This window comes from Toxorhynchites rutilus, chromosome 2 (assembly GCF_029784135.1).
Source record: "Toxorhynchites rutilus septentrionalis strain SRP chromosome 2, ASM2978413v1, whole genome shotgun sequence".
In the NCBI taxonomy this organism is placed as follows: domain Eukaryota; kingdom Metazoa; phylum Arthropoda; class Insecta; order Diptera; family Culicidae; genus Toxorhynchites; species Toxorhynchites rutilus.
In genome coordinates this window covers 149,794,978-149,807,915 of record NC_073745.1, presented here as the reverse complement: position 1 = coordinate 149,807,915, position 12,938 = coordinate 149,794,978, and the positions used below count along the sequence as shown (strand labels likewise).

Genomic DNA, 12,938 nt, shown 5'->3' with positions numbered 1-12,938 from the left:
TCCCAGAGGAACTGGCAGATTATTTTCAGTAATGATTAGATCTTTCCACATTTTCCTCGATACTGGAAGCCCACCAGTGGTTAATGATAATTCGATAACCATCTGTTAATAGCACTTGCTTGAAACATATTTGGTCACAGTGTTACATTGATAGAAAACATTCAAATAAACTTTTTCACATGAATGTATTTTTAAATTCCCAGAGGAACTGGCAGATTATTTTCAGTAACGATTAGATATTTCCACATTTTCCTCGATACTGGAAGCGCACCAGTGGTTAACCGTGGTTAACTCGATAACCATCTGTTAATAGCACTTGATTGAAACATATTTGGTCACAGTGTTACATGGATAGAAAGCATTCAAATAAACTCTTTCACATGAATGTATTTTTAAATTCCCAGAGGAACTGGCAGATTATTTTCCAGCAATGATTAGATCTTTCCGGAACTTTCTCGATGCTGAATGGCATCCAAACGGAAAGAATTCTGCGCGTGTATGTGTCGATCCATCGCCGTCCACCTCTTCCAGCACGTTAGGCAACGATGTTGTCTTGTCGATGTCCTCACGAAAAATGAATGTGTCTCACCACCAGAATATCGCTTAAGTATGCTTTTTGTGTGTGATTGAATCGAGAGAAGGTGTGGTTTACGATGGCAATTTGGAAGGCATACTAGAGGGGAATGAACTCTCTGAGCTCGAAACTTTCGGCGACTGAGCAATAATCGATTGCTTACGCATACAATATTGGATACGGAAATATCCTACTGATGGGGAAGAATAATCTTCAGAAGCTTTCCTGCTAATTACACTTGGTTGAAAAATTACAAAATCAAATGTATTTGATCGCTGTGTTATATGGTTAGAAAACATTCAAATAAACTCTTTCACATGAATGTATTTTTAAATTCCCAGAGGAAATGGCAGATTATTTTCCAGAAATGATTAGATCTTTCCGGAACTTTCTCGATGCTGAATGAAAGCCAAACGGAAAGAATTCCGCGCATGTATGTGTGTGTAGCGATGTCTTCCCGGGGAACCGTTTGTGGCATCACTCTCCTCCTGATGGATTCCCTTCTGGCCTAGGGTGCACAAACAGGTGACACCGTTCATCCGCGCTTTCATGATAAACGAAGAGCTTCACCACAACAGCGACAACATGCTCCAATCGCTGTTCAATTAGAACTGAGTGGATTTCCGAGCGGCGCTCGCTTATATACCGATTGGTGATTTCAATAGCTTGTTTTGAAAACAATTTTAAGATTTTCGAAAAACCGTTTTCCATGTAAATGTACCCATCATCCGATGTATGGTAAACTTGTTGGAAATTTTAAGGGCTATATATATCTTTTTTTCAGAATTTTCAAAGCATATGTTTTCGAGAAAAATGAATTTTAATTTTCAAAATATTTTTTTACAATGAAATTTTTTTCCAAAAAAAATGTTTCTCTGAACAACTTTTTGACAAGAATTTTGTAGGTATCATAGTTTTTAAGTCATAAATTTTTGTAAAAAATAAGAAAAAAATCGACTTTTTCCAAAAAGCAGTCTAATTATTTTCGAATATTTCAAGTATACAAAATTGCGTAAATGACCTTTGTCTACCCACAACGTTTCACTACTATCTGAGATGGTGCTGCCAACTCCTAAGACGAGTTGGCATGAAATTCGTCAATGCCAAAGGCATCAACGAAGCCCTCATGATGACGGAAAACAAGCGATGTTAATTGCTTCGAATAAAGAAAAAAATCTGAATATTTGCCTCAGCAGAGATCCATTATCCATACCCTACCGCAAATATTCCTCTCAAGCTACCTTCCTCTTTTTTATATTTACTATCGCGGTAGCATAATTTGCACCTCCAAACAATCGTCCATCAATAATAATTATTTTGATATGTGATATATGATAGCCTAGTTTGATGATTTCCCACACAATTGTGTAGTTCAGAACCTTAATGGAATGAAAACCTTGATGTAATGATTACGTTGCGAGTAAGTAATTTGTTCGCGTCCAAAGCTCAATCCGAAACGAAGACATGCGATGACGCAAAACAAGGAAGAACAAGCGATGTTCATTGCTTCGTATCTAGAACGATAATGAAAGTTTGCCTTCATTTACTCTTTGTTTTCAAGAGGCTTTAAACTATTCACAGGTTTGCCTCAGCAAGATTCAATATTTATGCTCTGGGCAAATATTCCCCTTCGTTCTTCTTCTTCTTTTCTTTTTTCACGGAGACTTTAAATCATTCCCCTTCGTTGATCGCCGATAAGTTGCTCGTTGTTGACGGCATGGGTAGGGAAGCTTCAAGTTGGAAACATTCACAGCGTGGAAATTTATCGTCCAATCTCGATGCTGAGCTGCTTGGCGAAAGTCCTAGAAAGTTTTCTCCAATCGTTAGCAGTCCACTCGTTAATCTCAGAGTTCCAGCACGGGTTCATGAAGAAACGCCCCGTCATCACCAATCTGATGACCTTTACTAGCATTCTGGTTGGTTCAATCGAGCATCAGCAAGTTGATTCCGTGTATATCGACTCCTCCAAGGTGTTTGACAAAGCACGGTCTCGCTATCACGTAGTCGAGCAGCCTCGGTCTACCTTCATTAATCGTTAACTGGAAGGAATAGTAATTTTCGTTTAGGAAAGCTTTTGTGAAGGTTCACGATTTATTCACAATGATCCTTCATTCCATGAAGCGATTGGATCTTATCCGAAACATTCCTTTGCCAATAAACCCATAGTTGCAGGCTCCAACTTTGTGCACTATCCATTCTTGCCAAGTCCTGCTCCCCTTGATTCAGTCACCTTGCCATCGTCAATGCTTCGTTCCTGTAGAGGACTACCGACCGATTCAGAGATTTATTGATAGTACACTTCGTACGGGGTCGGAGTTTGTTGCACCTCAGACTTTGGAAATCCCATGGTGGGCACAAGTTACGTTAACTATGCGTCTTCGAATTTCACGGTTATTGTTGTTATTTGTTAACAACGGACCACGATGGACGAATTCTTCGTCCTCTTCGAACTCGTCGCCGTTGATCACAATACTGCTTCCGAGTAGGATTCCGTTACGATCCGCCCCTCCTACTAGCATGTATTTCTTCTGTAGGACCATTGTACCACTGCGACCATTAGTTTGATCTATTGTAGTGCTAGCATATATTTAGTCTTTATACTATGTCCCTTGAGGTGACTTCGTACTTTTGGCTGTAACTTTCCAACGAAATCCAGTATTGAAAAATCCTTTTCGGACAGCATTTCTAAGGGCATAAGCTTCCCAAAAATGCAAAAAACAAAAATTCGGTTTTTTCGATTTTCCAGACCGGGGTCCCACCTTAATGTTATTCCCATTGCAAAAATGACCGCCACGCGAATAGTTAATGTGTGTTACGATTCAGTTTGAATGTCAATAGTTGCCAAAGTGTTAAAAAACAAATCCATGCCGATAATTCTGCAACGATCAAATTCACAGTTCCGGGTATTCTTTGACCATGTTATTATTAATTAGATGATGTTACAAAGATAGTAAAAAAACTTCGACAATCTGGTATGTATCTATCGTTTTGGAAAACTCATTTTGCTGTTGTCTGATATCCGCAATCCAATCGTTATTAATCTAAATTGATGTGAGTTTTATTTGAATATAATATTAGAGTATTGAAACTTTGAAACGAACTCCCAAACACCAATATGTTCACTTTACACTGCTCAATAGTTATCCAAAGATTTGTCCACTAGAGAAATCGACGCGATTAAAACTGACGATTATATCCGAGCTCACTACGACTAAACATCAAATAATCGATAATTTATAACTATCATAAACGATAACAGTTTTATCCTTATTTACCTAATTTCAAAGTGTAAATATTATGCGCGGGGTAAACCAGTCAAAAACTATCGAACAATTGGATTCACGTTGATTGACTCGTTCACATCCGATGAGTGCTCTTCTGCTCAGGAAATGGTGGAACAAAAAGCCAAAGTCAGTTCCCTGGTACAACCGTAACCAAGGGGGTGTTCTAGAAGATTGATTGTCCCTTTTCGGGATCAGGAATCGCATATTCAATATGCGGGGGAAACCAATGATCCAATACACTCGGTAATCATCTGATAACAAACGATATTGCCTCTAGCATAGATAAATATATTTGTAATTGATTGTCTACAAATGCTAACAGTTTATTGCTTCCATGAAGATACACGATGTACTGCTTCAGGGCGCCCAAAACGATATCATCAGTGGAGGAAAATGTCCAACTTTATTCGACATTTGTTGAATTTGTATTGTTGGCAGCCACGTTTTGTACATCGGCCGTTTTCCTAACTCTCATGCCCAATATTCTCCACAACCAGGTTGCAACAATATTCCTTAAAACAGACATCGAACTTTTAAACTATGTAAATCATTAACAATACCGTACCTCTGTCTATTTTGTCCTTCATTCCCGGAAACAAGAGCCTTTCGTGATACTGTCATCGGCGAATCATCTGTAACCTATAAATAAACATTTTGTACCAACGTTAAATTGAGTTTTCTTCGAAATTAATCGAACTTACCTCTTTCTCTCGGAAACGCCAAATCGTTCCCATGATCCTTGAATTCTTGAAGGCTTTTCGAAAAGTATTGTTCGTCAATCCATATATTAATGGATTAAATGCCGAAAACAGAAATATGAACAGTACTTTTGTAATCCACCACATCAATACGAAATTTTCACTAACCTTTAAATTAGATACACATATGAATCACAATCATTGAACACCATATAAATTTGTGACGAATTCAAACACTTACTCTAAAATTGGGTAGATTGATATCTTTGTAGTACAACATTATCATTACGGTGAACGGCAACCTCATCATAACAAACGATATGACTACAAAGAAAAGAGTTTTAGCCACGCGACTTTTATACCGAACTACCATTGGATGTTCCCTATTTTTAGCCTTCCTCTCATACTGGTCCAGCTTGCAAAGAATAGCGGTGTAACTTGCCAACATTACCCCGAGGGGCATCCACACTAATAGCACTATTAGCAAATCCAAATACAGCGGTAGTACTCTCTTATCCTCTGAGCAAAATGTTTCGCTGAAGTCACGCCAAATACGCTCCTTGTGGTTCCGATAGATCGCCAACGGAAGAGCAGCAGCGAATCCCAAGCACCAACAAAGAACAATAGAGATTGTTACGCTCCTTTCCTTCAAGCGTGCCTTTGACGGAAGTACAATGGCCGCCAATCGGTCGTAACTGATCACACAAAGCGTTAGAATAGATGTTATCAGAAGTCCCCCTGTGAAATTCCACTCAATCTTGTTCCAATACAGTTTATGTTTAACGCACTAAAATACCTTCAATGAGTCCTTCCAATTTGCATCCAACGGGCCCAAGCACGTAATTTTGGTAGAAATCATGGAGTAGGAACATCGGAGGACACAGTAGTAATGTTATAACATCCACCAAAGCAAGATTCGCTATAAGAAGATGGGTTGGCGTGCGCAGCGATCGGTTCACTACAATAACCTCCAATAGCGCGAGGTTTCCCACAACTCCAAACACAACTATGGGAACGAGAATCGCCAGCTTAGTGGCGATGTCCTGGACTGGCAGCTGTTCCCAAATCTCATCTGGGTAACGGTGTCGTGTTGTATTAATCTTATACGAATAACACGAATTTCAAGATCAATGAGAGGTTGCGGAAATTGATAACATACCGTTTTTGGGATAATCCACAAGTTTCTGCTAATCTTTTGCAACGGTCCATATTCTGGTTGGAAATTGAAACCAGTCTTCATTTTCTATAGTCTTATCGTTTATTTCACCCTGCAATGAAATATATATGATGTAAAATATACTCGTTATCTTCCAAAAGAAATCAGGCCTTAGTAATTTGGATCTCACGTTGTATAAGTACGATCGGAGTACACTATATCTCTAGTACCCTGCATCGATCCCTGGGAACTGACACTGAATATTCCGTCTGTTTCGTGGCGACATCATCGTACCGACAGCAGATTTTTCATTTGGAAAACGTTGGCACTGGAAATGACGGTAACACAGCTGGAAAACAACTTATCGGTCCACAAGGACATCCATAATTTATCAGTCCGAGCATTCCAAAAAGTTGAGCTCTTCTACACGACAATTCACCGAGCCACAAGTCACCGATCGTGCGTGAAGTGTTGACTCAAAATCACGTCTGCTTTGTCAATGATTCGCCGTATTCACATGGTTTGGTACCTTATGCTTTTTATTTCTCGAGGAAAAATTTTTACAACGCTTGAAACTTTCGAATAGCTGCAACCGAATAGTTGAACGTTGTTCCTCAAAGTGAGCTAGAGCACGCATTTGAAACGCTGATAAAACGATGGAAGAATATATTAAAACATGAGGATTTTTTGAAATTAATTTAAATAAAAAAAACAACAAATATTAAGATGTCTCGCTCAAAATCGTGATACGAATACGAAATCTTCCATCGGTTTTCATACGAAGTTTCCATTTCACCCCGTTTTGTGTCTTGTCACGATATGCCAAGCTGATGTCTAAACGTAAGTGCCATTTTTCCGACGATTTACGCCGGAAGTACCTTTCACCCGTATTCTGTATTTCGATCGATTCGAAATATTTCGAACTACTTAAAATCTGATTTGGAAAATAATATTCAATTTTAATAAACTTCCAAATCCATGCTCAATCATGTGGTGAAAAAATCACATCGCTCAGAAGATTTGGGCTGCAGATCACACTCTCGCGTTTCATGCGTCATTAAAGCTTCAAATCCATTGATTATCTTCGGCACTATTGATCGTAATGTTCGATGGCACAGAAACCGATCAAAAATCTCCTGTGGTCGTATAGAATAGAAGACATCACCTTTGGAGTATTTTGACTGCATGGATCGTCCGAGAAATATGTTGAATAAATAGATTCAAATTGATTTAAGTGGTTGATTGAAGTGCAGATCACATACAACTCGTTTTTATATATTTATTTTTCAAAAGATCATTCATCAAGGTTTGGTCATGATCGTAATTGTGACAGGTGTTCTGATATTTAACTCCGACCAGATGATATCCCCACACTAGTTGCCCCCTAAGTAGGATAATTCAACCTTAAATCCTAGCAAAAGCTCCAGTTCTACCTCTGAACAACAGCTAACTACGCCTACAACTATCCTCATGGCTGAATCTTCCGTCGAAAAGAGATAAAACACAAACAAAGGTCTGCGGATAAGACATCCAATATATAGGGGAAGGATGGTAAAAACGGACACCTCAAGTAAAAGTTGATTTTTTCGCGAATTTCACAAAAAAAATATAGTTATCTCACAACAAATTGATAGTGTAAGTCTCTTTTTATAATAAAATTCATTTTTGAGGCAGAAATTTTGAAAACTGAATTTGTTCGGCATCTTTGAAAAAATAAGAAGGGAAGTTAGCAAAAAAAACTAAATGCAACTTTCTGAAGATTTGTATAAATGAGTGAATAAAACCGGGAATAAAGCCGAACAATCCATCATGAATTAGTAGCTCCGCAAAGCTCATGCGATTGAGCCTTACAAATAAATGAATTGGAAAAAAACCGAACAATCAAGCATTCGTAGATTCATCTACTTTGGTCTCTACAACGAATGTTATTCGTTCTTATTCAGAGACTTTACGAAGCGGATCAGAATATTTAAAAATTTTACCATAGAAATTGTCACATTCCAGATCAAAGTTTTATTTCACAATTATCTTAGCTATCAGGGATCCAACATTGGGTCGCGACTTTTTCGTTGCCCAAATAATGTTCATCGTACAAAAATCCTTTCAACAATATAATTAGTAAGCTTTACGAATTCCTTACACTATAGTTATTTGTTTTGCAACTAGCACAGATTCTTTGTTCCAACTTTTTATCTCATCATTTATAATTCCTCTGATCATTGTCCACTGATCATACAATATGGAGTTTTTTACGAATGCTACTTTCTATCACCTTTTTCTGTATTTTAGTGACTTTCAACACTTTTAGCTGGTTCGTCACTTTACTTCGTTATTTGGAAGAATCTCGTGAGTGAGAGTTGAACTCGTGACCTTCAACGTGAGAGGTGCGGATGTTTTCACTACGCCAGATCGCCTCCACTTTCAATCTCTGTTCATTCAAGAATGGGCTTCAATACAACCCATTTATATTCTAGTGTTTCTCCTAGGTAATCCTTTCATTTTTCAATGTAGTCAAACACAGTATCGTAGAAATTTTTCATATCCTTTAAGAAATTTAGCCTCCTGTATTTGGTTTGAATCAACTAGACTAAAAAAGAACGAAAATAAAATCCTCAGAAATAACAGAAAACTCAGTGGCAAATGTATCGTTTTTTTTTCATAAAAACAATAAATGATTGAAAGGTCACCATTTGATTTCTGATAAAAAGCAAGCATTGTTTGAGGCATGGGGTTTCATTGATCGCGCCGGACATTTCTCCTTTGGAAGAAAATAGGAGCGCAATCTGACAAAAATGCTCCTCTCGATCCAAGAGAAGAAATCGTGTGTTACCATGCTCAAGCAATTTAGCATACTGTTAACTGTTCAGCTAATCAATTGTTCTACACAAACCGTGTAGATATGAAAATGTTTGTAAATTTTCACAGCGAAGCTTCCAATGCGTAAAACGGCTGTGTAAAATTCCTGCGAATACAATGAGTAAAATTTGAATCCAAGTTCAAATTCGAAAAAATACAGGGTACAACAATGTTTTCCTCTGGCTTATTTTAAATATTTTGTAAAATTTTGTAATATTCAGCGGGAAGATTTAAAATTAAAATTTTTTCTCTTTTTCGAAAAAAAACTTAATTTAAAAAATATAAGATCCACAAAAATGTTAGTTAAAGGATGAAATGCAGAAATAATTCAGGTTTTCATTAAAAATAATCAAACCAATTTGTGTAAAAATCTTTCATTGAAAACAATGTTTCGAAAATAAAAATTCATTTTCCTCAAAAACATGTATGTCAAATGATTTTGGTTTGTCCAGTCGAAAATATGATCATGGTTTGCCAACTTTCTTGAATGCTCTAATTCAGCGTTCCTGTGTCAAATAAGGTATTCGAATGTTTCAAAACATATAAAATTGTCTTTTTCACGATTTACAGTAGTTTATCGATATATTTTTACGGAATCACACGTTTTAAAGGATTATAAAATACACCTTCTATTTGTGTCAATGCGCCCCTCATTCAAGCTAACTTTTAATCGATCTCCATCTTTTCTGGATTATAACACTTACAAATATTGTAAACATCATGCTTGCACACCATTTGTATCACATTTACATAGCTAAACCATTAAATTAACGCATTTTGATGAACTCAATTCTGATCATGAGTTGTCCAATTCAATAATGTTATTTTGTCCTCATGATTTCAATGGCAACCGCTTGGCGCGCTGCAGTTTGTTTATTGTGTCCTTCACGCATAGCAGAAATAAAGTTTCTCTGTGTTGAGTTTCTTGAAGTGAACACCTTTAAAATGCCCAAGAAAAAGAAATATTCTGAGGAAGGCCTAAATTATGAATGGATCAATATGATGACAGTAAACTCAAGCAATGATAAATGCAACATCTACTTGGGAATTCTAATGTTTTCATTTAAAAATGGTGATTTTCTAAAGCCGGACAAACCATGATAATTTTTTGGGCAAACCATAATCATAATTCCTCTTTGAGGAAAATCGTTAAAAACATAAAAACTGGGATAATTTAAATACCTTATTAGCAACTAGAGACTTGGTTGTTCAACAAACCCAAACTCGTATCGATTATGTGTGTTTTTCATGAAGAAAAATCGATTTGCATTTACTAGTTGCGTAAAAACAGCCCAAATCGGACAAACCAAGATCATTGACCCTATTTTTTAAATTCTGAAAAAATAGAATAATAGCTCTTATAATTTCCAACAACTCACTCATACCTCGGAAAATGAACGCCTTTAGAGGGAAATTGTTTTCCAGCAACAGCTTTTTCATGTTTTCTTTGAAAAATTACTATTAATGTTTAACTCGTGACATTTATAAATTATCGCGATTTACATGTTCTGAAACCTTTTTTTTCTATTTAGAAGCATGTCAAACGCAAGAATTTACGCACATTTAAAAACATTATTTTTTAGGAGTCTTCATACAAAAATGCCTTATATGCCAAAAACTATAAAAGATATAGTGTTGGCGTTTTCAACAAAAGTTCATATTTTAATAAGATCTAAAACTTTATTGAATACACTATATCGCTATATTGACTTTAAACAAAATTAGGATTAGTTGCATTTTCTTTAAAGAAAACATAGAAAAGTTGTTGTTACATTTTTTTTTCCAGTAAAAGTGTATATCTTCCGTTGTATTGACGACTTATTGGAAATTGTAAGGACTATTCATATAATTTTTTTGAAAATTTGAAAAAATACGTTTTTGAGAAAAATGCGATTTAGCTTTTAAGAAAAACTATTTTTCAGCGAAATTTTTTTTGAATTTTCTATGAAAATTTGAACAATTTTCTACATTTTACCTTCTGATCAGAATTTTGCAAGTATCATAGTTACAATTTTTGTAAAAAATTAAGAAAAAAAGTTGGTCCTTTTCAAAAAGTTGTCTAATTTTGTTTTAAATATATCAAGTAAGCTTCAATGATCCATGTGTCTACACCCACAACGTTTCACTGCTATCTGAGATGGTGCTGCCAACTCCTAAGACGAGTTGGCATGAAATTCATCATTAGGGAAATGCCTTGCGATCTACACAAATGCCTAGAAAATTGGAAGCTCACATTTCAACATTTTTTTAACATATTGACTATTAAAAGTGTTATAATTATCTAGATGGCTCTGGATTATTAAGGAGGTATTCTAGTGTAGAGGCTCGAATTTCGTACGTTTTTTCGAGCTCCGAAAAAATAAAGTAAATAATATTTTGAATTATTCATTATATCATTATTTGTTCATCTATCTTTTACCAATAAAACAAAAATTAGACGGAAAAAGTTATTCATAATTAGTTAAGCTAAGTTAAGCCAGTTACAAGCTGATGAAGTGAAGGGGTCACGGCATACACGTTTCCAGCCCTTCTGGTTATCTGAAACAAAAAGAAATTCGAACAGGATCTGAATCAGGAAACATGCAGCGATCTCTTGAACCTTGGTCAAAAACATGTTTTTTTGATAAAATGTCGGCCGTTTGAAGAAAAAAAAACTATTTAAAACTTTTTTTTACGTTCCCCAAATCCAAATATTAAATCCAAAAAAAAAAAGTCCAGCTCGTCATAAACTTTCCTGAACAAACTCGCCAGAAATTCTCATAAAAGATACGACTGCATGTCTTCAAAAAAGAAAAAATCTAACAAAAAGAAAAGACCTCAAGAAAAATATAAATATGAAACTAGTGTGGAATTGAAAATTTATTCCACAAGTTTAACAAATTAAAACCTCAACTCCGACCGACTACTTCAACGGCTCAAAGAACAAATTACCCTGGGAACTCATGTATTGGACATTTGTGTTGAGAACGATTTTCAATTATGTATGGAAGTGAAGGGCATAGGAAAGTATCCCGAGGAGGACGGACGAATTGACGCAATTCAACGGAAAATTCATGGATGCTGGAACCTGAATAAAATTCATGCATGCGAACAACAATCATTCCATTCAAAAGTCATACCCACCAAAATCGATATGCGCTCTCCACTTTCAAATAAATCCAGTAACACCTTTATAAGTGGGGTTTGTTTTTCTTCAATTTATAATTTCATACCAACCAAAATCATAGCCATCAATATAAACGAGCTACGAATACAATCATTGTAGATGATGTAGATTAGAGCAGATAGAACCCCTCACTCGGTTTTGAAAGATCAGTACTGCATGCATATGATTTTGACTTAGATTTTTGAACAAACATAAAACACTATTGACAGGCTGTCTACTTTGCCTACATAGCTCCGAATCAGTTCTGCGAACAAACGTACATAGAGTATGATGTCTACATGAAATTCTAGAAGAAAACGATAATTTTCATACATACAATGCTCCAACCTCCTTACAGTAGCACCAGTATTTCCAAATTTACGTAACACACCATCGTATATTGTTACATAAATTGAAGTTATGTAACAATATACGACGATTATTTTGGGAATTTGGAAATAAACTACATGACGTACAAAATTGAATATGAACAATTCATAGATTCCACTGAATTCCCCCTGAATATCTGTTTGATGCTATTATATTGCTCGTAAATCATCAAGACCAAGTGATTATGTATATTCATTCACACTCATCGAAATCACCACCCCATTTCTCTTATCCCAAAATAAATCACTCATGACAGTAGTAGCAGCGTTTCCGAATTACGTTTGTGTTTCAATTACCCGCAGCGACACATCCGCCATAAAGCAAGCTTTCCACAATTTCGCCACTGATAAGAACGTTTTTCATCATATTCTACAATGTTTGATGATGAACAGCTTGCACCAAAATGAACATTGGACACGCAAAACGTGTATCTCAAATATTAAAAACTTCTGTTGTAACGGAAATGATTGGTCACCGAACAAAACTATTACCGAAATGTGAAGACGCCGAATGGATATATCCTACCGTGTTTGTAATGTAATGCAATTCGTTTAAGCGCCGATCCAGTACTGACCATGTTTCCCACCAAATAAGCAACCAGCCAAGGGTGTATCAAGAATTATCGGAGCATTTATTTTTAGATTCAATCGCAATTTTCGAATCTGTCCGTCTTTTTTGGCGTTTGTCTGGGTTTAGCTCAGGCAAATATTATCCCCCATTGATTGTTTCACAAGTTCATCAGCGTGAGACTATGTTGGAGTTATCTTAAAATTCATCCTTCACAGTGGGAAATCCAAATCAGAATCCAATCTTTAATTTATGCACGCATTTCACG

At 36.1% G+C, this 12,938-nt stretch overlaps 1 protein-coding gene across 7 annotated transcripts; it reads right to left on the bottom strand.

The window, feature by feature from the left end:
* Positions 1–1,601: 1,601 nt before the first annotated feature.
* Positions 1,602–12,664, bottom strand: LOC129768459 (neuropeptide Y receptor type 2-like). 7 transcript variants are annotated; one of them, XM_055770132.1, is made up of 8 exons: positions 12,629–12,663; positions 5,903–6,357; positions 5,716–5,824; positions 5,353–5,656; positions 4,798–5,294; positions 4,560–4,724; positions 4,424–4,497; positions 1,602–4,370 (listed from the first exon to the last, which is right to left on the bottom strand). In XM_055770132.1, exons 3-8 carry the CDS (start codon positions 5,794–5,796, stop codon positions 4,262–4,264), a joined length of 1,230 nt encoding a protein of 409 aa, XP_055626107.1. In that variant the 5' UTR covers positions 5,797–5,824; positions 5,903–6,357; positions 12,629–12,663; the 3' UTR covers positions 1,602–4,261. The 7 variants fall into 7 exon arrangements, with proteins under 7 accessions (XP_055626107.1, XP_055626108.1, XP_055626109.1 ...); XM_055770133.1 differs by lacking the exon at positions 12,629–12,663 and adding an exon at positions 12,595–12,610; XM_055770134.1 differs by lacking the exon at positions 12,629–12,663 and adding an exon at positions 10,988–11,076 and having other exon boundaries at positions 5,903–6,040.
* Between the last annotated feature and the right edge of the window lie 274 nt (positions 12,665–12,938).

Coding starts and splice junctions, on each gene's coding strand:
- LOC129768459 (XM_055770135.1), bottom strand. CDS start 5,796: ATGAAGACTGGTTTCAATTTCCAACCAGAATATGGACCGTTGCAAAAG. Junction 5,295..5,352: donor ATTGGAAGGACTCATTGAAG/GTATTTTAGTGC, acceptor GGAATTTCACAG/GGGGACTTCTGATAACATCT. Junction 4,725..4,797: donor TCAATCTACCCAATTTTAGA/GTAAGTGTTTGA, acceptor TCTAATTTAAAG/GTTAGTGAAAATTTCGTATT.